General features: G+C 35.6%; 1 protein-coding gene across 1 annotated transcript in view; it reads right to left on the reverse strand.

The window, feature by feature from the left end:
- Positions 1-25,208, reverse strand: part of RFX6 (regulatory factor X6) — a 57,673-nt gene extending 32,465 nt beyond the window's left edge. Inside the window, exons 1-6 of the mRNA XM_047759804.1 lie at positions 24,932-25,208; positions 24,512-24,668; positions 21,673-21,796; positions 19,932-19,993; positions 9,344-9,421; positions 7,911-7,938 (exon numbers count right to left, since the gene is read on the reverse strand). Coding sequence (XP_047615760.1) covers positions 7,911-7,938; positions 9,344-9,421; positions 19,932-19,993; positions 21,673-21,796; positions 24,512-24,668; positions 24,932-25,154 — 672 coding nt within the window. The 5' untranslated portion in view covers positions 25,155-25,208. The remainder of the gene's footprint in view (positions 1-7,910; positions 7,939-9,343; positions 9,422-19,931; positions 19,994-21,672; positions 21,797-24,511; positions 24,669-24,931) is intronic.
- Between the last annotated feature and the right edge of the window lie 312 nt (positions 25,209-25,520).

A 25,520-nucleotide genomic window follows, 5' to 3' on the forward strand; every position in this document is an offset into this window, starting at 1 on the left:
ACGTTAAGGAAAGACAAAGGAGTACTTAACACCAATTCTGGAGAGCAGTAATTACTGTAGGCAGGAGGAAGTGATGAGGGTGGGAACACACGGAGGACTTTTCTCTTTTAAGCTGTAAGATAGGTCGTGAGTTTTTATTGCATGCCTATTTTTGAAACTCTGTGTGTGTGTTTGTGTGTGTGTGTGTACATTATTACGAATAATACATTTTCTGATTAAAAATGTTAGATTGCTAAGGAAGCATATATTTAGGAACAGAGTATATGTCTTTTATTTTAATACTTATTTAAAACATTTAAAAATGTTTAAATTTGTTTGGATACATTAAAAAAAATGTGTCCAAAATTGGTATAAATCAAATAACAATATTCTGTCCAGAACATGCAATATAAAGAGAAAGGAGGAATTGATAAAATGGGGAAAAATTAAGATATGATCATTTTAATTCCACTAATAGCTTTGCCATTTTAATTGCACTAAAAGCGGTGCCAGATCTATGTAGGCTGGGTTTGTCTGCTTTTTTTCTTCCCCCCTCTCAACTGATGACTTCAGCACCCTTGGTTGAGCTATTAAGAATCGTATTTGAAAAAAAAAAAAAAAAAAAGAACACCAAGAAGGAACCCACAGAAAAGAAACAATATGATTAGAAGGCAAGAGGGTCTGATTTATGAGGAAAGATTAAAGGATTTAAGCTGCACAGTTTGGCTAAGTGATGACTAAAAGAGAGCATGATAACAGTCTACAAATATTTGAAAAGCATATACCAAGGAGGGAGGATTTGTTATTTATCTTGGTACGAAGTTGTTAAACTGACCATGAATGGCTGATGTTAAGGAGAAGGAAACTCAGCCTATCAAGGCAACTTCCTGGTTAAAATACATGAAATCAAGGGACTTATTCCCTAGGAAATGAAGGCAACTTCATTACTAGAGCTACTTAAAATTTGACCCACACTAGAAGACTCACAGGGGGAAAAAAAGGCCTTCTTTGGCCAGGACAGTGTATTAAAACTAGGTTTCATTTTTTTTAACCCTGGGAATTAAAGGATTGTGAGACTTTCTCTAAGACATTTTTGAAATTTGAACCACAACATTTATGATTAAAAATTTAAAACAACCCAAATTCATACCATTAGCTGATAATTACTCTTACTTTCCTCTATATATATTTCTTTTTTGCTTTCATTGCTATTGACTTTGTTCACTTTTCTACTATGAACTGTTCAGAATTTTTTTAAAAATGTATAGATAAAAAGTCATAAATACCCAGGTACTTACCAACCTGATTAAGACATTAACATTTGAAATATTAAAGCAGCCTTTGTAGTCCTCTCTAATCTCATTCCTTTCCCTCTCCATAAGGAATAATTAATGTTCTGGATTTGGTTTATGTTGATACTGTTCAAACCCTTAAAATTTTACCTCAGATGTAAATATTTTTAAAACACATATACTATTGCTTTAAAACTGGTACCATCCAGTTCATATCTTTCTACAGTCCATGAACCCTTTTCACACAATTTTAGGTACTTGAGATGAACCTAATTTGATTTTTATAGCTATAGATCATTTCCAAAGCAGTATAGTATTCCCCTATATAAATAAATAAAAATTTGTTTTCCCACATCATAGTAGATTTTTTCAATATTCTGAAATTATAAACAATACTGAAATGAACATCCTCATGCATGACTCCTTGTTCACATGTGAAGTTTTCTGTAGGAATGCAGTCATAATGTGTGAACTTTCAACTTTATTAGTTATTGGTCACCTACCATTTATAAGAGTTCCTTTGCTCCACATTCTTAACAATACCATATTGTTATACTTTTTAATGACTGTTATTCCAATAATAGTAAAATAATTACTCATTAAGATCTTAATTTGCATTTTCCTGATTAAAAATTAGATTGTTTATTGCAGGGATGGCATTCAAAATATTTATTCACTATATGTTACAGATCCTGGGTCAATCAGAATGAACACCAACACTATTTATTAGTCACTCATTTTCATCTTGTATGAATTTCCTGTTCATACACTTTGCTATGTTTCTACTGGATTGTCTTATTATTGAGTTGAACAATATTCTAAAACAGTGCTGTCTGATAGAACTTTCTTTCTTGAAAAAATGTTTATTAAAGTATAGTTGATTTACAATGTTCCTTCAATTTTCTGCTGTACAGCAAAGTAACCGAGTCACACATATATATACATTCTTTTTTTTTTTCATACTAACCTCCTTCATGTTCTAACCCAAGAAATTGGACATAGTTCCCTACACTGCACAGTAGGACCCCATTGTTTATCGATTCCAATTGAAATAGTTTGCATCTACCAACCCCAAACTCCCCATCCATCCCACTCCCTTCCCCCCTCCCCCGGCAAACAAAAGATTTCAATTGCTGGCTAGTGAATATTGTATTTGGACAATGCAGATAATCTAACATTTTCACCATCAAGAACTTTCTGTGATTTATTGGACTTTTCTTCCTTATGCATATTGTCTATTCATGTCTCTTTTAAACTATTTATTGAGGTCTTGATCTTTTCCTTATAAAATGATAGAATTTCTTCATATAGTAGAGATATTATCTCACTGTCATATTTGCATGTGACAGTGAGATAATATCTTCCCACTGTCTTTTGACTTCAGATTTTGTACATGATGCTTTGATTTAAAGTAGTTTTCAATTTCTGTTTTCATTTTTTTCTTTGATATTTCTTTAAGTATAAATGATTTACAATGTTTCTAAAATTTCTGTTGTACAGCAAAGTGACCCAATCACACACAGTTCCCTGTGCTGTACAGTAGGAGCCCATTGCCCATCATTTCCCAGTGTTACAGTTTGTATCCACCAACCCCACACTCCCATCCATTCCACTCCCTCTCCTGTCCCTCCTGGCAACCATAAGTCTGTTCTCCATGTCCATGATCTATTTCTGCTATGTAGATAGGATCATCTGTGCCATAGTTTAGATTCCACATATAAGTGATTTCATATGGTATTTTTCTCTTTCTGACATATTTCACTTAGTATGAGAATCTCTAGTTCCATCCATGTTGCCATAAATAACATTATTTTGTTCTTTTTATGGCTGAGTAGTATTCTATTGTATATATGTACCACAAATTCTTAATCCATTCATATGTTGATGGGCATTTACATTGTGAATAGAGCTGTGATGAATATAGAGGTGCATGTGTCTTTTTGAATGAAAGTTTTGTCTGGGTATATGCCCAGGAGTGGGATTGCTGGATCATTGTGGCAGTTCTATATTTAGTTTTCTGAGGTACTTCCACACTGTTTTCCATAGTGGCTGTACCTATTTACATTCCTGCCAACAGTGAAGGAGGGTTCCCTTTTCTCCACACCCTCTCCAGCATGTTGTTTGTTGACTTGTTAATGACAGCCATTCTGACTGGTGTGAGGTGGTACCTCATTGCAGTTTTGATGTGCACTGCAGATGGCATGATACAATACTTAGAAAACCCTCATGATACTACCAGAAAACTGTTGGAACTCATCAAGGGATTCCTTTGATATTTCTTAAATTGTTTTCATTCTTAGAAAGTCATATTCCCCCATCAGAAATGAGATATGTACATGTTTCCTTCTAATTATTATTTTTGTATTTAATAATTTATATGAACTTCATAAAGGTATGAGGTACAGAAATTTTTTTTCAAAATAGCCCATTTTTCTAATATCGTACCCTGAAGAATTTTATTTATTTATTTAGTATTCCATCTACCTGCAGAAAGGACTTAACAACAGTTCTTTGAAAAATATTTTTTACCTTCATTGGTTGTAATGTCTCCTTGATTACACACTAAATTAGTATGTACACTAGGGTCTTTTTTCAGGTATCTAATCTCTGCTGTAGATTTGTTCTACCTACATTTCGGTCAGAATATTTTGATAACTTACACACAAGTCCCCTTTGACTATTCTTATTTACACTTCTCTTCCTATATTCTTCTAGATAAAGTTAATCATTCCCCAAAATAACTGCCTACTTAAATATTTAATGGAATATTAAATATCTAAATTAATTTAGGAAGAATTGACACATTTATAGTATATAGCATTCCTATCCAGAAATGTGGTATATCCTTTCATTTAAAATTTTCTTCTATATCTGTATTTTTTTTCAGATAGTGTGCTTCTATTATTATGATTGCTCCCAAATATTCTGCATTTATACTGGTTCCTGCCATTTAAATTATATAATGTCCTACCATTCTTGTCTTTCACAGAGACTATTCCCACCTCTCTCAATAGGGGATCTGTGAGAAAACTAAGTCCTAGAGAAGAGGACTGAGTGATCATTTACTCAGTTCTTCCAAGAATGGCACCTAACTAGTACCATTCTAGATGCATAAAAGAACTCATTCCTTATATACCGTGGGTGCCTTGTGACATTAGGGTTCCATTCTCTCTGGGAATCCTGACAGAAGAGCTGGGAATTTTTTCTTTTAAGTTCTTCAAACTTTTACTACCCCCTACCAAGATTTCACTCACAGAAAATGACCTGACTGCTGACTAATCCCCCAGAGAGAACTCCAAAATCACAAAGTATCTCAATTTCCCTTCACAAAATCCAGTTGCATCTGAACTAACCCAGTCCTCTCTCCAGTTTTAATGAAATGTGTTCCTTTTCTCTAGGGCCACTTCCTCTACTCTGAAGCTCTTTCTTGCCCACCCCTTCAGTGACCTCGTACTCTCAACTTTCCCCTCTCTTTCATATCCTCAGTCTCTACTCCCTACTGAGTCTGTTTTACCAACATTAGAACCATAGACTAATCATCCTTCAAAACTAATGTCAAGTCCTCCTCCGTCACCCACAACTTGACTAAATTTTCGACGTGCAATGCCACTTCCCACTCATTTCACAAACCAATCAAACCGCAGCTCTCCACTGAAAATGTTCTCCCCGCAGTCATTAAGTATTTCCACTTAACTAATTTCATAGATCTTTTCCAGTCCTTATCTCACTGACCTTTTAGCACTATTTGATAGTAGCAGCCATTCCATTCTGTTAGAAGCACTCTTTTCTCTTGGCTCCTGTGCCACTATATTCTCCTTTCTCTTATTTCTCTGGATTCTCCTCGGTCATCTCGCTGATCCTGCTCTTCTTTCCCACTTTTCGCAACTCTCTTCTCCTAACCTCTTCCCTTCTCATTTATTTTTTTCCTTAGACATTTTTATCCATTACTATGATTTCAATCACCACCAAACTAAATATCTAAATCCTCTTGTCCAGTCACATCTTTCCAGCTGCTCACTTCAAGTCTACACTGGAGATTTTGTTTTTGTTTTTGCTTTTTAGGGCTGTACCCGCAGCATATGGAAATTCCCAGGCTAGGGGTCCAATTGGATCACAGCTGCTGACCTAAGCCACAGCCACAGCAATGCAGGATCCAAGCTGCATCTGTGACCTACACCACAGCTCATGGCAAATGCCAGATCCTTAACCCACTGATCAAGGCCAGGGATCCAACCCACGTCCTCATGGATCCTAGTCAGGTTCGTTAACTGCTGAACCACAAAGGGAACTCCCTACATTGGGGGTTTTTACAGGCACATCAAATAGGGTGAATTCCAAATTGAACCCCTTATCTTTCTGTTCTCTCTATCTGCTTCTCTTTCAGTGTTTCCTAATTAAAATCAGTCACTTCTCTCCATCCCTAGGGCTATTATCCTCTTTCAGATATTTTCTAATCCAGGCTATCAATATATCTACAACACAATGCTTCTCTTGTTTGCCTTCCCAATGTCAGAGACATTTTTTATTTTTACAATGAGGGCAAAGAGGTACTATTGGATTCTGGTGGATAAAAACCAGGGAAACGGTGATGGTGCTAAACATCCTACAACGATAGTACATCCCCCACAACATGGAATTATCTGGCTTAAAACGTCGTCAACGATGCTGAGGCCGAGAAATCATCACCTATGCTGTTCCATCTGTCTAGACTACTGTTTCTCTCTTCCCTCACTCCTCTTCCAAACTCCTACTTATTCTCAGTTCTCTCTTTAAATGTCCTGTGGGAAATGTCCTTAACCATTTAAACCAGTTTAGCCTTCATGACACCCTTTATAATTAATTATGATTAACTTATTCAAGATATGTTTTCCTGCTATAAAAGGGTCAAATATATCCATTCACTGTTTTGCCCCCTGGTACTTGTAACATCATACACCTAATATCTCAACCATGGGTTAAAGAAAACAGAATTTTATTCTGAATTTTTAAGAGAACAAATAAATCTCTCAGCCTCAATAGCCTCAGCTGTACACTAGCAATACTACCTATTTTCCCTACCTCACCATCCTTAATGTTCAAATGACCTGAGGTATGTAAAGATTTGCACCGAAAGTCTCACATCCTGAGCAAAATGTGATGGCTGGTTACTCTAAGTGCAAAATAATTCTTTAAAATTTCCACTTTAATAAACAAATATTTCATCATAATTTTTAAAAGTATTTAGAATATTTTTGAGCCTTTAGAAAGCTCTTAAGCATGTTCATGTATATAGTCATCACAATAGTAATAGTCTATTATTGCTTCGGATTGCTTCAGAAAAATAGACTGTATAGCCTAACCAAAATATTTTATTTTTACCTCATTAACAAAATTATACCTGAATTTTTATTGTGCTTTTCTAAGGATGAAGCAGTAGACCTGAGAAAGATTTTTTTTATTAGATAAAGCAAGACTTACCATCTGTATGCTGTATCAGCTAATGGACCGCTGGTACCACCAGCCTATTCAAAGTGGTGGAAAGAACACCTGAGAGAAATTACTTAAATTCCCTATTGACATAAACTTGAGTCAACTGAAGTGTATTTCTAAGTCAATATTTTTGCACTTTCACAACTGTTTATCTAATAAAAGCTATTATTTCATTGATAAAAAGAGCAATCTACAGGATTTTATTATGTAATTAGCCATTAACTGTATTAAAAGCACTGGTGGAAAGAATTGGTCATTTCAGAGGGTTGGGGGCTTTATATTATTTCTTAATATGCTTGCATCATTTCACCAAACTAATGGAGTTATAATTTACCTCAGGTCCATATTTACCACACAACACATTGCTGTGTGCCCTCAGTTCTGTGGCACCTCTTTTTAATGACTAGTTAACTTGAAGATAACGAAAGTCTTATCATGTGCCTAATTAGCCATGCAGTCCCTAATGGTAGTTTAACTCATTTAGATAAAGTCAGTTTGCTGATCTGTTCTTTGGTTGGGAGTGCGGAGAGGGAGGGGAGGCTAGGGAGAAAGTGGTGCATGTTGTGTGTGTGGTGTACCCTTTCTCCTTAGCTCCCACCTCTGTCATCCCCCACCCCAACCCCCAGTGCAGAAGAGATCAGCAAACTAACACACACACACACACACACACACACACACACATACGGCAAAACAATCACAGCATAACATTTGGGCATCTTGATAACTACTAAAGTTTTTCTAAATAGGTATATTCCAAATACCAATTCTTTCCACATCCCCAGCTTTAGGCTCTTTTTTAAAATTTTTTTATTTTATTGGCGTATGGTTGGTTTACAATGTTGTATCAGGCTTTTTGTTCATATTTACATACAAATTTCTTGGATCAATAGTGGTCTTTTTTAACAACCTTTTAAGTATCTCATATTGGGTAAGGATAACTGAAAAATGACCCCTCCCAGGTTAATTGGAGGTTGTTTAGTAGGTCCATGTAAATAATCATTCATTGCCCTGAATCTAACTTAGCTCTGTCTGAAGTCCTCAGTCACTCCAGGGATGCCTAACAAATAACATTTATTTCTATATTTTCCCAATAAGGATGATAAATTCCTATTGTTTGGCTTATAATACATATTACAACAGTTATACAATAGAAATGAAAATAATTCTTACCTCATTCTTCAGCTTGCTTCCAGAAAACCTTAAAAAGCAGAACATTTTCCATTAGTTAAAAATACATGTACAGTTATAGCTATCAAGGAAATGCAGAGGACCTATAAAAGTAGTAACTTTATACCACTTTTAGTGAAATAAGAAGGACACAAACATCTTTCCCAACTTACTAAAAAAGTAAGTCTATTAAGGGAAAGTAAAATAGAGGGTATTTAGCGAAGTCAGGTAGGGGTTGAGACAATAAAAAAAAAAAAACACTTGATATTAAATATGTATGTGTGTTCCAGCCTGGATTTCACTTCACAGTGAGAGTAGCTCGTAAGCTGCTATTATGTTCTTTGCTAATATCTGAGTTCATCTTAGTATCACTAACTTTAGTGACTAAAATTACTTCTTTTCCACAAGATATTTTTTTTTTTACTTAAAATTTTTTATTTTTATTTTTTGTTTTTTAGGGCTGTACCCATGGCATATGGAGGTTCCCAGGGTAGGGGTCGCATCAGAGCTATAGCTGCTGGCCTAGGCCAGATCCAAGCCACGTCTGTGACCCGCACCACAACTCACAGCAATGCCAGATCCTTAACCCACTGAGCAAGGCCAGGGATTGAACTCTCAACCTCATGGTTCCTAGTTGGATTTCTGGATTTCCACTGCGCCACGGGGAACTCCCACAAGATACTTTACTTTTAAACATAATCCATTATTTTGGGAGCTAGAGCAGTTCTAAGTAAATCATATCATCGGTAATCTCAGATGCAGATTAAATTTTTTAGAGCTCTGGCATTTTAAAAAATGTTAATCGCTTATTATCACTGGTTTCATTGGATGCCACCTTACTTGACAATAACCTCATCCTGATAGTTGATGGCAGATTAGAGCATTGTGTTCTTTCTGTTTATTTGCGGTTTGTTTGTTTGTTTGTTTTCACAGAGACTCAGTGGTTTTATCTTCCTAAGGTAAGCTGGTCTATCAAAGTATATGTGATTAGAGATGATTAAGCTTTTCATATTTGTAAGGCACTATCCAAGCACACAGGTCTTTAAAGCAGGTTATCTCTAAAAAAAAGAAAAATATATATATATAAAACATAATGTATATATATTCAGTAAAATATATATTCAGTAAAATATTTTACTGAATCTACCTTGAAGAAAGACTCCACTTTATAAATAAATACTAATCGATAAACAATTCTGCTTCCCTGATTTCTGTTTTACAACTCTCTGGGACACCTAGTTCACCATCAATCTCTCATTAATGATCACAAATTACATAAACTACCCAATCATTGAAAATGTCCATACCAAGTTGACATTAAGGTTTGACGCTTAAAACATTCCAGTAAGCAAAATTAGTAAGTCATTTTATTCAATAGATATTACACATATTTAAAGACATACAGAAAACTTGTCTTACAGATAGTGGTACTCTACCTTGTCAGGCCTTTTCCAGAATAAACAGAATGGTAATATGCGCTGCTCTCTTTGATGCCGATCCCATAATAGTGATACCTAGAACAAGAACAGGAACCAGCTCTGTGTGTTAATCTAATTTTTTGGAAGGGGAAAAAGAGACTAAAGTACTTGCTGAGGTAAACAGCAAGTAAGAATGGCAACCCCTTGATCTGCATCTTCCTTTCTTGATTTTCTTCAAGTAGCATCTTAATGTGTTTCATCCTTCTTTAATGGTAACTAACCCTACTTATGGTGGTATTTCTGGCTCCATGTTTGAAATAGATGGAGAATTGTCCACTGTCAATCCCCCTCAAACTTCTTAAAAAATTAGTTTTGAAAAACAACAACAACAAAAAAATCACAATTGCAGGCACTTAACTGTAGGCACTTAAATTTGTAAATGTAGACACTGGGTCTAAGTACATCAAGTGTATCTATTTGCAAATTGGTTGGTTCAATTTGAATTTAGTCAACTGAATAAGAAAGCTGTGGGTTTCCTTCCATCATACATCTCTTGAATGAAGAAAAGAGTACAACATCATGAGTATGTGTGAGGAAGACGCTGATGTCATGCATGGGAGTCTGTATGAAGCACGTGACCCCTTACAAGTTATTTTCCTCATGAAGAATGAGAAGCTCAATTCATGGTCATTTTAATTTCAGACTTTTGTGTAGCAACGGGGGAAAATACCTATGTGATGAATCAATGGAAATATGAAACATGGAAAATAATAGTGTTTTTTGTTATAAATGTATCTATGGATCCTGAGCCACAGGCAAATACAGCATCTCATGGAGTTTCAAGTCCAACCTCATTCTCCTAAACTGCAGACTCCTGACATGCTACATACCCAAGTACAAATGCTACAAACTGATACAAATGGTAGTCAAAGAGTGGTTATTTCAAGAGGGTAGCCAAACCCTGCTATTTCTGCTTTCACTCTCCCTTCCTCCCTCTGCCCACCACACAGAACCATTACCTATTTGGTTACCTACAGTGTCAATCTACATTCATTAAAGATCAGGACAGTAATGAAATAAAAGAATGAGGGGGTTTTCAGTAGACTTCAGTGTAATCATATTTAAAACTTCATTTCTTAGCCTCAACATGTGAGTTTAAAGTGGACAGAGCAATGAAGAATCTAACTTTGAAGGCCCCTCTGCTGACTTCAGTAATAAAAAAGGGACTTGCAGAGCAATCTACCCCTAAATCTTTTCAAGGGTCAGGATGAGAATACAATGGAGGCCATATACCATGTATCTAATTACTTAAAATATATAAATCAAGCTAATGAAGTTCCCTGGTGGCCTAGTGATTAAGGATTTGGTGTCATCACTGCTGTGGCTCAGGTTCAATCCCTGGCCTGGGAACTTCTGCATGGCCAAAAAAAAAAAAAAAAAGAAAGAAAGAAAGAAAAAAAAAATTCCAGTTAACGAATTATGAAATAATTGTGAAATAAAATGTACCTGTCCTCCTATCTTGATAATGTACCTCTATAATGTCTGGTAGGTAGATGTGAACTTTGAATACTAGACTCTTGGAGTTCCACATGGAAGCATGATGGTGGGGGAAGAGCCACCCCAATCCCCTTCTCTTTCAGCGTCTGCTCCTTTGTTCACCACCAGAGCCTCTTATAAGCACTTTAGTCACCATGTCCAAGACCCACTTCACATACACCCCAAAGAGTTGCCCCCAGGCTTCCATCAGGTCTGTCTCCTGAGGATGTTTGAGGGAAGAGGCCCACATAGCCCAGGCCTGAGGCTGTTTGGACAGGGAATTATTGGGCCCCAGGGACCTGAAATGTGGGCTAGAAAGAGGACTCAGCCTCTGGGTGACACATTCACTCAGGCTGTGGACTCCTATCTCCTGCAGAGGAGACCAGCTCGGGGAGGGCAGGAACAGAGCCCTCCAAAGTGTGAGGCCCAGAAATGGCTTCTTTCCTATTAAGTTCTAAGGGCAGTACCACGGCAAAGAGAAGTTGCCTCCAATGACCCTGGGCCTCCATGTGAGATGGAGAAGAAAGAGTTTTTCATTATGAAAAGAAATTACATATAATAAATGTTTTCAGAAAGAGCTAAAACAGTAATGGAGAGTGATCAAGGTTAATGAAGATATTTGGTGAGTGTGGCAGGCTGGGAACAAGATTTCAAGTCCTCGGTTTTGGTAGAAGGACAAAGCTGCTTCTGTTCAGGTAAGAAGATAATCCTCTGGTAGATTTTTACAGTTAAGAAAATAATCCCTGGATAAATGAAGGAAAAGAACCTCTCAGGTATATAGGAACAAAGGGAGAGAAGAAGGAGATAAGACACTTAAGTAAACTCCAAAATATTGAACTGATTTATCTCTAATTAGAAACTAAAAGAAGAAAACTGAAGTCAAAAAGACCTTACCAAAAGCAGCTGTATTAATAGAAAATAAGGGAAATACCTCAAAACCATAACAAATGAGCAGATTTAGGTGATATTTAGCCAAGCATATTAGAATTAGTGAATGTAAGTCAAATAACTAGAAATATGTTTCTGAGATTTTAGAACTAAGATACCTCTTTTGGTATCTTCATATTAGAAAAAATAAAGAAAGCTCATCTATTACAATGGAAATATATTGTAGTTTCATGTTCTTTTGCAAAGCATACTGTTTGTTCTATAGACACTATAGTTTAAATAATTTTATTTTAGCCATTTGCAGAAGCAATACATGTTAAACGTTGCTTTAAAAATTGAAAATTTTCTTTCATTATAACTTTGATCTTCTTGTTTCTCATCTACCATCCCTTTTTCAATATGTAAGTAGTATTAGGCCATGGTAAAGTAGTTTGCCATGCGTTTTGAGAAGAAACATACATTGCCTTCACAGGTGGTAGACAAGTCATTAAACAAGGCAAAGGGATAACCATGAGTTCCACACATATTAGAGGGCAAACTATGTCCTGATCACTGTGTGAGTTCTCAGTACAATGATAAAAAACAGACAGGGATAATCAGGCTAGGAATGGAGGCTTCCAAATTCCACCCTAGTCTATAGCTTCCTAGAGCCAGACTGGCTTCCAGTCAAGGAACAGTGCCCACATTGACCAGCCCTGAGGCAAGTTTTCCATTTTTATAAATCACCTGGAGATCATTTTTTGTAAAAATTGCAACATCCTTTAGGACCCAGTAAATACTAACATGGATTTGTAATTCTTCTCTCACTTAGAAATTTTAAGGAAAGGATATTTTTATTACACAATTCTTTTGTTCCTTATTTTTATAAAACAACTGCATTATTTTGTTCCTTCCCTTCTAATCATTAGGACAGAATATCTTTAAAAAGAGATGTATTTAATGCCACCACCTACATTTAGACATAAGGTTTTATATATATACATATATATCTTTTAAGTAATGTATTTTATTCACACCATCAACCAGACACACATTGCAAGGAAGGTAACTTGGTCAGCTACATTCCACGCTACAGATGAGAAACAGGACCTTTTCTCATTAGCAATGCCTCCTAATTTAGACAGGCTGATGTAGCTGAACATGTTTATCGATACAGTCTTATAAATACACTGGCCAATAGGGACCAGAAGAAGAGTGAACTCTCTTTCCTTCAAACATGTACTCAGTGTTTACTGTGTGCTTGGTGCTGAGGACTCAAAAAGAGGCAGGCGAGGGTCTCTACCTTGGAGGAGTTGATAGTCGTGGGGGGCAAAAGCACGCAAAGAAAGAACTGCAATACTAAATTAATATGTGCTAAAATCCAGCAGGTGATAGTATAAATAATCACCACTTATTGAGCAACTATTACATGTAAAGAATTTTATGTATGCTACAATCTCAAATTTCCTTAGCACATTTCATATCCAATTTCTTCTCCAAGAAAATAATATTTCCCCTTTAATCTTCCTTTTAAAGTCTGTCCAGGAACATGTTATCATCTGAGTGATGATTTAGTGTCTTTGAAAGGAGATAATAAATGAGCAGCTCTCTGTCTTCCTAACAGCAGTAGATAAACCTCATAAAACTGGGGAGAGTAATTTCATGCTAAGTATACATGGATTTTTTTCATCTCACTTGCAACATTTTATATCATTATTTTGTTGTTAATTAACGTATTACACTGAAAGAAATCTTGCTGGGAAATATTTGCCAGAAATAGTCTAGCATAACATAAAGATATACTGGTGAATGTTGAATAAAAAGTGAGGTTTGTCTCATTGTGGGATAACTAGTTTTTTTAAATATATATACCAATATTCAAGGCCTACTCTGTAGGATTCTCTAAATAAAGATTCCCAAACTTTTAACAGTTCTTTCTCCCTATATGTTTTTAATCTATTTTTATTTAAAAAGATATATGATAAATGCTTTAAAATCCTAGGTATCATTAGCTAATTTCTCTAAGAAAATGTTTCTGTAACACAAGTAGTCTTTTGATTATCTAACAGAATTGGGTTCATTCATTAGCATCAATGGTCCTTGTGTCAAGTGGCAGATATTATTGACATTTAAGGAATAAAGAAGAATTATTAATTATTTTTTATGCCCATGTTTGAAAGTGAATGTGTTATATCTTTTTTTTTTTGAGTGTGTTATATCTTAATAGGACAAATGAAATTACTGTTCCTCTTTTCTAGTACTAAAATATTTACCTTGTGTCTAATACTTTTCTTCATTTGCTGATCAATTTATACCTGCACCTATATTTCTTCTTTTCCATTTTGTCATTATATAGAATTCCTGAAACATATGTTCCCACTGAGCTAGTAGCTCTGATGTTAGTTTACATTACACAAATGATAACTGATAAGGAAATGATGGGATTAAGCTGTTCAGGGACTTGCAATAACTTACTATGATAAGAGCAGCTGCCCTATCAGTTTTATTAACCCACTAAATCACTACTAATAAATAAGATAATAGCTTTTGTCCATCATGTCTGAAAACCAAGGTTTGACTGATCAAAGTCTACAAGAAATTAAAATGTAACTTCAAATCAAACAGTTAACTGTGTGCCTGAAATCTCACAAAGTCTACTCGGTGGGCTCAACTATGTTTTCCTTTACCCTGCTGAGCCATTTTGAGCAGGGGTGGAACATAAGCTCTGTGGCTAATCATTGTATCTTTAGAGACTAGTCAGCACCAGGACACTAGGTAAAATGCTTTTTAAATAAATGGATATTAACAGTGAAAGGTTTTTCACAGCATGTACCCTATCTTACTATTCTTTGCACCTCAAAAACTCTTTAGCACCACTCTGTACATCAATATAAATATGATAGATTGATTATCCTTGCTGTAATACATAAAAGAGGCAGGAATTATTTTTCATTATATACTCTTTTGTACATATAGAATTTGTTTCATTTTTATTCATTCAAAATCCACATTTAAAATTTTTGCACAGGAAGAAAATATTGTTGGCATCGGGAATAATCAAAGGGAAGGAAAGAAAAAACACAAATGTAAAGTCAGTTTTTATCTTGGTGTGGAGAATGTGCAGAATCTGCCATTGGGCTTATTAGTTTTCTTGGCAGGGAGAGGATGGTAAGAATGAACAAAGGGATGGAGTGCTGAGCTTATTATTTATCTATAAATAAATTATACCAAATTTATTTATATTTTTGAAACATTCAATAGATAATGATAGTATGTTTCAGACACTATATTAAAAATCTACAATAAAAAGTTTTACAAATAACTAGTAAAATAACTAGCAAAGTATGCTTACTTCATTTACATTTTTGTTTCATCTGTTCATATTTCTATAGACATAAAAATATTTTTCATTAAATATAAATTTTTGAAATATTGAACATCCAATAGAAATGATGATTATGAGGATAATACACCAACACATAAAATGTTTTGGAGAAAAATTAAAAGCAGAAAGAAAAATTGTGTTTTGGTCTACAAATCTGATTTTCTAGAAAACATATCTCTAAATAAATATAATTTATTTTATTATTTTATTTTTTTGCCTTTTTTTTTAGGGCCACACCCGTGGCATATGGAGATTCTCAGGCTAGGGGTCCAATTGGCGCTACAGCTTCCAGTCTACGCCACAGCCACAGCAACACCAGACCCAAGCCACGTCTGAGACCTACACCACCACTCACAGCAACGCCAGATCCTTAACCCACTGAGCGAGGCCAGGGATTGAACCCACTACCTCACGGTTCCTGGTCGGATTTGTTTCCGCTGGTTTACAACGGAAACTTCTAAATATAATTTAAAATGCCTTATGATTGATGCATGAAAAAGTGTTGTTAGAGCTTTGAAAAAGAATCTAATATATTAATAAACATTTAAAACTGGTAGATCAGAAAAAATAAAGAAAATTTATGTGTCAAAAAATCAAAAGTTCAATTAAACAAAATCTTTTGTTGATATGACTGTTATAGAAAAAGCCTTCAGTATTTGACAAAGCACAGACTTTAGGAGCCAGATAAACCTTGATTTAAATGCCAACATTATTATTTTATAGTATCTGTGTGGCCTTGGGCAAGTCGGCGATCTTTGAACTGCAGTTTCCTCCTTTGTAAAACATAGTAAAACATAATTAATTCCAATCTTGTATTGTCATTGTAAGGATTACAGTGTGTGTGTGTGTGTGTGTGTGTGGTGCTCAATAAATAATAACCTTTAATTGCACTGCTGATTTTTTGATGCATTGATTTGTTATCATAGTGTTAATTTCATATTATTATTAATAATTCCATCATTATTAAGGATACTGAGCTTGAAAGCATATTCATGTTCCATTCATTCCTACACTTTTCTCATTTAATTCTCACACCAAACCTAGTAGATAATGTTACACCCAACTTAGTGATGAAAAGCTGAACAATTCATCTAGCTATATATGGGAATATAGGATTAAAACTCAGATTTGTCCAATTTTAAACCTCAGGCTCCTAACCACTAGGCAGTGCTGCCTTTTGACATACTATATTCTAAGATAAAAAGAATCTAAGGATATTTTTTGGAAATAAAGACAGGAAAGCTATCTTGCAAGGAATAATTACATCAAAACATTATCAATTACAAAGTACACTCTAAATCTTGCCATATCTTTCAACATATTTAGTTTACATATGGAAAATTTCACTTTCCCTATGATATAAAAATGACAAAAATATATGTAAGTTATCAGGAAGGTAGGGAAAAACTCAAATTCAAAAATTCACATCTGCTTTTAGATATCAAACAAATTGCCTGCAGTCACCACATATTGTTACATAAACTACACACTGGAGCCTCACTGTGTCACAATGGACAAGGTTAATGATTCATCCCTAATCCTAAAGGCTCCTTCTAGGATTAATTGACTTTTTCTGCAGTCTGCCTGACTGTGCTCTGGTAGATCCTGTGAAGATTTCTCTGCATTACTTAGCCTCCTTTTCTACTATCTACTTCAAACATTATCTAATCTTTTCTCTACTTACACAATTCCATAGAAATCAAATTCAGTAAAAATCAGGATGTTAAACTGATTCAAATTTGAGAAAAAGCTGACTTGGTTAGAAGGAATGAGCCAATTTTGTCTTTTTCAATCTGGCATTTCATTTCTCAGGGTACAATACTGTTCATAGAAATCAATTCAATAGATATTAATTGATAATCTACTCTGTAGTAGACCACAGAAGAAAATATGAAAATGGGTGAGACAAAGTCCCTATACTCAAAATACTATCTTTTGAGGGGGGGAGATAAGTTAATTTTGCATTAAGATAGGTATCAAAAACTGCTATGAGACTGTTCACTTTGCTGTACACCTGAATCTAACACAACATTGTAAGTCAACCTCACTCCAATAAAATTTAAAATAAAATTAAGAAAAATTTTTAAAAATTGCTGTGAAGGTGCAAAGAAAGAGCCTATGATGAATCAAGAGGCTAAGTAAAGATTCAAAAGAAAAGGAAGCTGATGAGTCCATTCTTTTAAATGGCTAGGATTTCAACAAACCCCTAGGGGAAAAGGGCATTGTCCATGGAGAAAGACAGCATAAACTAAGGAATGATGGAGAGGGAAGCAAAGGGTACTGGGCCATAAATTGGTGGGCACAGGCTACATGCTGAAAAGTGAGAGGCAGATGATAAGGCAAGAAAATGGTCTGTGGCTAAGTCATAATGGATCTTGAATGTTAAGGTGAGAAAATTTTGTCCTGAGCAGGTGCAAGCATCTAAGGATGACAGAGATATGATTGAGTCCAAACTTCAGGAGGTCAACTTGGAAGAATCATATTGAATGGAAGAGAAAAGACAGAGTCAAGGTTAGGTTTTAAAAGTGAGAATGCAAAGAGACAGATTCAAGAGAATTCACAGAGCAGGATCTATCTTTTGGCAAACAATTAAGGCTGAGCTAGGCAACAGAATAACCACATGTGGGTACTGGACACTTGAAATGTGACTAGCCTGAATTTCATTACACTGTAGGTGTAAAATACACACTGGATTGAAAATACTTGGTAAGTAAGAAAGAATGTAAAATATTTCATTAATAATTTTAATTTTTGTTAGATGGTAACATCATAATGTTTTAGATATGCTGGATTAAATAAAACATATTAAAATTAATTTCTTCTGTTGCATCTTACTTTTTTAATATGGCTACTAGAAATTTCTGAATTAAGACATTTCTCCAAAGAAGACACATAGATGACCAACAGGCAAATTAAAAGGTGCTCAACATCACTACTTACTAGAGAAATGCAAATCAAAACTACAATGAGGATCACTTCACACAGGTCAGAATGGTCATCATTTAAAAGTCTACAACTAACAAATACTAGAGAGGGTATGGAGGAAAAGAAACCCTTTTACACTGTTGGTGGGAATGTAAATTGGTGCAGCCACTACGGATAACAATATGGAGGTTCCTTAAAAAACTAAAATTAGAATTGCCGTATGTTCCAGCGATCTTACTCCTGTGCATGTGTCTAGAGAAGATTCTAATTTGAAAAGTTATATGCACCCCAATATTCACAGCTGCTCTATTTACAATAGCCAGGACACAGAAACAACCTAAATGGCCATTGACAGATGAATGAATAAAGAATATGGGGTACATATATACAATGGAATATTACTCAGCTGTAAAAATTATGAAATAATGCCATTTGAAGCAACGTGATAGACCTAGAGATCACACCAAGTGGCATAAGTCCGACAAAGACAAATAACACATGATAATTTTATGTGGAGTCTAAAAAAACGACACAAATGAACTTATTTACAAAACAGACTCACAGACAATAAACTTACGGTTACCAAAGCGGAAAGGGAGTAGGAATAAATTAGGGGTTTGGGATTAAACTATACATACAGGGAACTCTACTCAATATTTTGTAATAACGTGCAATAGAAATGAATCTAAAAAAGAATTATGTCAACTATATTTCAATAAAATTTTCTTTAAATGCTAGACAGGCATCAAGGAAGATGAGTAACAGTAAAAATAGAGCCTTGGAGTTTCTGCCCGGGTAAATCAATGGGCTGGAGAAAGGCATGTGACCAGACGTAAGGGGCATGAGCAGATAGCTACCCTCAAGAAATAGCAAAGAGAAGAAAAATAACAGAGCAATGGTGAAGAGTATAGCATGGTTGAGATGATTTTATTTTTATCAACACAAGAGATCTGGATATGTTTGCAGGCAGAAGGAAAGGAAAACTAAAAACACAAAGGACAAAAAGAAATAATGGATGGACAAGAACCTATTACTGGGGGTTTTACAGGGACTGCCACAAGAGAAAAGTAAAGCTATAAAGTTACTGAGAGAGAATAAGTGAAAGCTTATTTTATATTTCCATTGGGTCATTTGTGCATGTCATTTGTCTTGAAGGGAAAAGAAGGGGATATTAAGAAAGAGTCTAGGAGGAGTTCCAGCTGCATTGCAAGGGGATCAGTGGCGTCTTTGTAGTGCCAGGATGCAGGTTTGATCCCTGGCCCCACACAGTGGCTTAAGGATGCAGTGTTGCCTCAGCTGTGGTGTATGTTGGTCACAACTGCAGCTCAGATCTGATTCCTGGCCTGGGAACTCCATGTAGTTCAGAGTTGCCAAAAAAAGGAAAGAAGCAGGTGGGGAGAAAGGGAGGGAGGAAGGGAGGGAGGGACGGAAGGAAGAAAGAGGAAGGAAGGAAGGGAGGGAAGGAAGATCTGGGAAAGAAAAGATCTAGGAAGGAAAATCAGAGCAAGAACCTGACACACTGAACTCCTGGCTTTGGCCTTGCTCTTTAGAATTACTGTGGATTTCATTTGGTCACTTATGTAGCCAAAAGCATTGCCCTTTCATGACAATGGTACCTGCAGTAATGATTTTAAGATTATTTAAAAAAATTCATTTATATTATTTCATAAGAAAAAAACAATATATATGATTTTTCTGTGTAAATTTTGCTTTTTAAACGCTACTCTGAAATCCACTTTTCAAGTCTTAGAGTTGGCAAAAGTCTGCTTTACCAAGAAGAGAATACCTGGTCCTATTCACTGATAAAGACAAGACTTATTTCACAGTGTGTGAATCCTCAGGCACAAGGCATCCTATGCACAGATGTGAAATGTGCTCATCCACATGTCTTACTTTGAATGGCCTCTTGTTCCAAGCCGCCGAGTGGTCAAGAGGGGAAATTTTTGACGAATTGTCTAAAAAGAAATTCAATTACTTTAGTTTTTAGAAAGCTGTGGTTCGACTGCAAGCCTCTCATAACCAATTGATTGTAGAAAGCAAATATTGAACTTTGATAAATATTTAGTCGGGAAAAAGTAATATCACACACATACTGATAAGCAATGACACATCAGCAAAGGGAGGGAGGTCCTTTTCTGAAGAGCTTATTCAACTGCCCTCTCCTCAAGGCCAAAGCAGATCATACCAATACCTGCTCTCACTTGATGTTACTGCAAAGCAATTATCACTTTACTGAACTACTTTGTGGGCAGATTTTGGGTCTCTTTAGTAATAATTCTATGCAGAGATTTAGCCACAACTAAATATCTATCTCCAACCCTGAAAGGACACACGAGGCTTTCTCTGCCTTACTAGATCTTTACAGGAGGGTTTCAATTTTTTTTATTTTCTATATTCCTTTCAATAAATTGGCTAAAATTTAGCATCTGATCAAAGAACAAAAATCTCTTCTACATAAAATGGTGGTTTTAACCTGAATCTTAAGAGATCCATACATGATCTCCTGAAGGCTCCATGGCAAACTTCATGTATGTGTTAATTTCTTGAGGACTGGTTGGTAGCTTTTAATAAGATTCTCAAGGCATTTCGTGGCTCCTCAAACAGTTAACCATAAGGTGTGCTAATAAAATATTTCAGCTAAAATGGATATTAGAAATTGTCTTATGCAACCTCCTCATTTTATAGAATGAGTGAACTGTTTTGAGGAAGTTAAGTGCTTTTCAGGTTTCACAACGAATTCGAGTCTAGGCTAGAACCTAAATCACTGGATTACCGTGCACTTATCACACTGTCTCCTGTAAACAGGTAAGCTTTCAAAATAAATTAATTAATTATTTTATTTCAAAACCTGAGAAGCCAGACCAGAGTCATCATTATTTTCTAGACAATGAGTCCCTCTACAGGTTAGAATTTGGATTTAGTTTATAGGCGATGGCATATTTGAGAGCCAAGCTTCCTACAATTTTTCTGGTATATCCTAGGTTCTTGGACAATAGAGCGGAACAAGAATCTCAAAGAACAAGGTTTTCCCATGAGATTGATACTATTTCCCGATTCTCAAAATGAGATCAACATATACAAGTATAATAATGCCAGTTTATATAGATTCCCATCCTAACCACACAGGCTGAGTAAAGAGAAAGATTTTTAAATGAGAGAAATGTAACCCATCCCATAACAACATCTTGGATTTTGGGGTGTAAATGTACTCAGATCAAGTGGAGAATCAGAAGAACTATTTATGAAATAGAATAAACACAGTCAACAATTACACTAACAAGATACTTGTCACCTCTGCTTAATTTTTCTTCTCAATACAGGCCATAACATACTCCTTGATGTATCCCTCTTTGAAGGGAAATATTATGGCTCAAATGGAGCTTTCTTTAAAGTCACATTAAATCCGATAGCCAGGGTTTTAATATTTAAAACATACAGTAGTTCAAAGTAAAACAAATAGTAGGTACATTCTAGGTAAAACAAATAGTTCAAATACAGCCCTTAAGAGATTGCATTTACGAAACAAGAGTTCTTAATATTCTGTAAGAAAACTTGATCAGATGAATTTGTTTCTACACTGTCTGCCTGACATAACTTCAGTTGTAAGGTAATATAGCCAAAATATGTTATTTACCTTTCCAAAGGTGGCCGCACAGGCTGGCTCCAATTTCTCTTTCCTGCAGAAATCTAAATAGTGTGCATAAAGGATACACCGTGGTAAGCAAACTCCTTCACATACAATGTAATTCTCTTCAAGCCTGTGAAAAAGGGCAAAACATTAAGTCAAACCTTTTCTTTATTTCTTCTTCCCTTTACCCTTTCACATTGATTTAATGTTCCTTTTGAATACAGACCCTATACAAATGAGTTCATGAGCAGACATGAGTAGACTTCTTTTTTTCTGTATACTATTAAAAATAGGATCACAAGGATTCAAGTTAGAAGAGCAAGACACCCAGTGAATACCTGCTAATGCAATTAAAATACCACAGCCAAGCAAAAACTACTCCTGCCTGGTCCACATCCCAAAGAATAGGTCTTACTTCTTTGTAAATCTTCACTGTTCACCATGCTCTGCTCTGTGATAATCAAATATGAATAGTGAAGATGATGGCTTTGAAAAATAACATTCTCAAAGGCTGCCAGGTTTCAGGTTGGCAAATGCCTACAATCTCTTACTGTCATTCACAAACTAGTTCTGAACACTGAATAGTTAGGGAAGCATGGTGATACATTTATTTGCAAAATACATAAGAGTAAATTAACTTCACTTAAGTTTGAAATGGTACTAATCTATTTCTACCTCTGTACCTTTTTTACTGTAATCAGAACTATAATTATCTGAAACATCCTGCACACTTGAAACATGTTATTCTCTATAGTTGCCTCCAAACATGATGTATATAAGTTCAGCTCTATATTATAAACATAATTATATAAACTTTGAAAATTCAGAAGTAATTCTATTCAATATTGATGTCTGCAATTGCAATTAAGCACAATTTATATAAAAGTAATAACATATATTTAAGTGTTATAAATATCTGAAGGGCAATAAAAAATCAGAACTTGTAGATTCTACTCTTAATTTTTCTAACCTTTCAATAGATGATCTTGGCTAAAATTTACTCATACCCTTTATATGTATACTAAAATCGTAATTGCTGCAATATAGAATGTGCATTCAGATTAAAACTGAGTGAAGCGCTTCAAGATCTCTGATTTAACACATTCCCAAAGTGCTTGAGATAAAAGCTGCAGGACATGTTTCCTAAGCAGGTAAAGCATCAAACATCCATTTTTCTTTTCTTTTCTTTTTTTAAAACATCCATTTTTCTATGACAAAGGAAAAAAAAAAGAATCAAAACCCCAGTAAAATTTGTATTCATAAAACCAAACACCTAATTGACGATGAAAACTGAAGTTACTCAGGAAGATTTTTCACTTTAACTTTCAATTCTACTTTTTAATATCCCTACCTATAACTTTAAGGGAAAATTATCAGATGGTAAATAGCTCACTTAGATTTTTGTAAATTATCTAATGCTTTTTTAGGAGAGAGTGTAGAAAATTCAAGCAAAAATGATGACATTTTATAGTTTAAAAATATGAAAATAACTGAGAAACATTCAACTATTTAAAAATATATTTTAATGACATGCATATAATGCTCACTTTTTTCCCTAGCTTTTTTGATGTTGTAGGCATTTTCTTTATCTTCAAAATACTGAATAATGCTAGACATAAGTACAATGTTAATTGGGGTATGACTTATTCTTTAATTGGAATGCATTTATATTTATAAAATAGAAACTCAAGTTTTCCATTATCCCAAACTAAACTGAATAATGGAAGCGATCATTCAAGAGACCTTCATAATATATCTGAAACCAAAATGTTTTTGCCTCAATTATCCTAAAGAAAATAGTTGTGTCCTAAATATTTCAGATAATTATCTAAATGCTGTGATATCAACTTCAATAGTTAAACCATAACTTTAGAAGGACATTTAGGTTATATTTCAAATATTTGAAAGAATTGAGGATATAATCACAAAAATTTAATATGTGCAAATTTTAATTCAATGCTTTCGTCAAAGAAAATGTACTAGCCATTTTAAGATGCTTTTTTTTCTATTGTATTTTTCTAAGGTTTAGGACACACTTAATGTAAAAACAGATTATGTAACTTATCAGCAAATAGATATTCTTACTTATTTGCATTTTATTTGGAACTTGAGGGGAAATTTATACTTCTGTCTCTTCACACTACATAGGAAGTTTAGTATTGTGTTTTTACTTTAGATTCCTGTTTCTTTTAGAGCCAATATTACAAAATGTTCTGTATATGTAGAGTCTACTGACAAATTCTTGGTTTTAAAAGATTTTCCACACAGTCCAGTTAGTGATATTTCACTATAATAAATCATATATGACAGGTACTATTAAAATAGTTGAACATTTATTTAAATTAATAGCAACATCTTAACTGATTTTTTTTATGTCTTCTAGTTTTAGTGCATTTCATCTTAGGGCCAATAAACAATTTTTAATTTGCTCTCTATGGATAAAGGCAACGTTAACATCCTTCCTCCTTTTAAGCTGTTTTTAAGAATGATGTTTTATAAACATAAAACTACCAAATAATAAATATATATGAACTGAAAAGATTGCACGTTAAACAAATAAGTAATAAAAACATTATTTCTTGCATTCTAAGGAATTATAGTTTTGATCAATAATGAACCAAGTGGGGGTTTTTATTTGCATTGCAGATCATTTTTCACCAGTACCAGAATATGTTTCTATACTAAATAGTCAATGAAAAGAAGTTTTGGATGAATTTTTAATTGGTCTTCTAAATTTCTCAGTAAAAGATGAGGGAGAAACAAATTGAGAAAAGCAAAGATTCTGAAGATATTGATTGTAACAACTCAACACGTGCTTTAGGGTACCCCTGTGGGCGAGTCTTACCACTGCAGGGTAAGCTGAGTCTGCTTCTTTTTATCCTTCATAATCTGGGTGATGGTTTTCTTCTGAGAGAGCTGTGAATCCGCTGCTTTGGTTTTGCTCTCGTGATTGTCCGCATCCTCTTCTTCAGAGGAAAAGTTACCGTTGCTTAAATGCATTTCTGATTGGAAGACGGAAAGATGATAAAGAAAATCAGGATATGAAATCAGTTAGCCTCTAAATGTACCTTGGTATCAAACGGGGTGGCCTATAGGGTGTTCGGAGGAGAGCTATGCCAAATCCCGTAGACTTGATGTCTATTTGACAAACATTTTCCTAGGGGAAGTATACGTACATTTGCGGAGTCATTATGTTTATTATAGGATGCCCATTTTAGAATATATCCGCTTCCCAATCAAGTCCCAGGAGGGACAGAGCACTCACCTGATTTAACCCCCACGGGCAACTCCGGGTCGTCACCTTTCTCCCCGCTGCCCAGGGCGCCCTGAGGTTGCGCTTCGGCCGCCAGGTACACCCTTTCTTCCGGGTAAACAAGCAAACCCTTGCTCAGGAGATGCACACAACACTCCTCCTGGACTTCGGGGGAAACTTGGGGAGAAGCCTGCGCCTGCAGGAAGGCGTCTTCTAGCTCTGAGACCTTGGCCATCCTCCTGACCGCCGAGACCTGGGCACCCGCGGCTCGACCGGCTCCCAGCGGAGCCCGGAGCCCGGGGCGGGGCGGGGCGGGGCGGAGCTGGGGACCAGCGGCCGCTGGGGCGGGGGCGGAGGCCGAGGGCAGCGATCGCTGGGCGTCGCGGGGAAGGTAGGCCGGGCACAGGTACAGCTCAGATAGCCAGGGAAGCGGGTGGGCTGAGGCGGGACGGCCTTCCTCCACCTGTCTGCCTTCAGCTCAGCTCGGAACTCACTTCCTCACCTGGGCCCAAGGAGCCTGAGTGATAGAGTCCATTCCCATCTCCTCCCTCTGTCCTTCCTTTCTCTCATCTTGCACTGGGATCAAGGCCCTTTTCACTCC

Source organism: Phacochoerus africanus, chromosome 2 (assembly GCF_016906955.1).
Source record: "Phacochoerus africanus isolate WHEZ1 chromosome 2, ROS_Pafr_v1, whole genome shotgun sequence".
In the NCBI taxonomy this organism is placed as follows: Eukaryota; Metazoa; Chordata; class Mammalia; order Artiodactyla; family Suidae; genus Phacochoerus; species Phacochoerus africanus.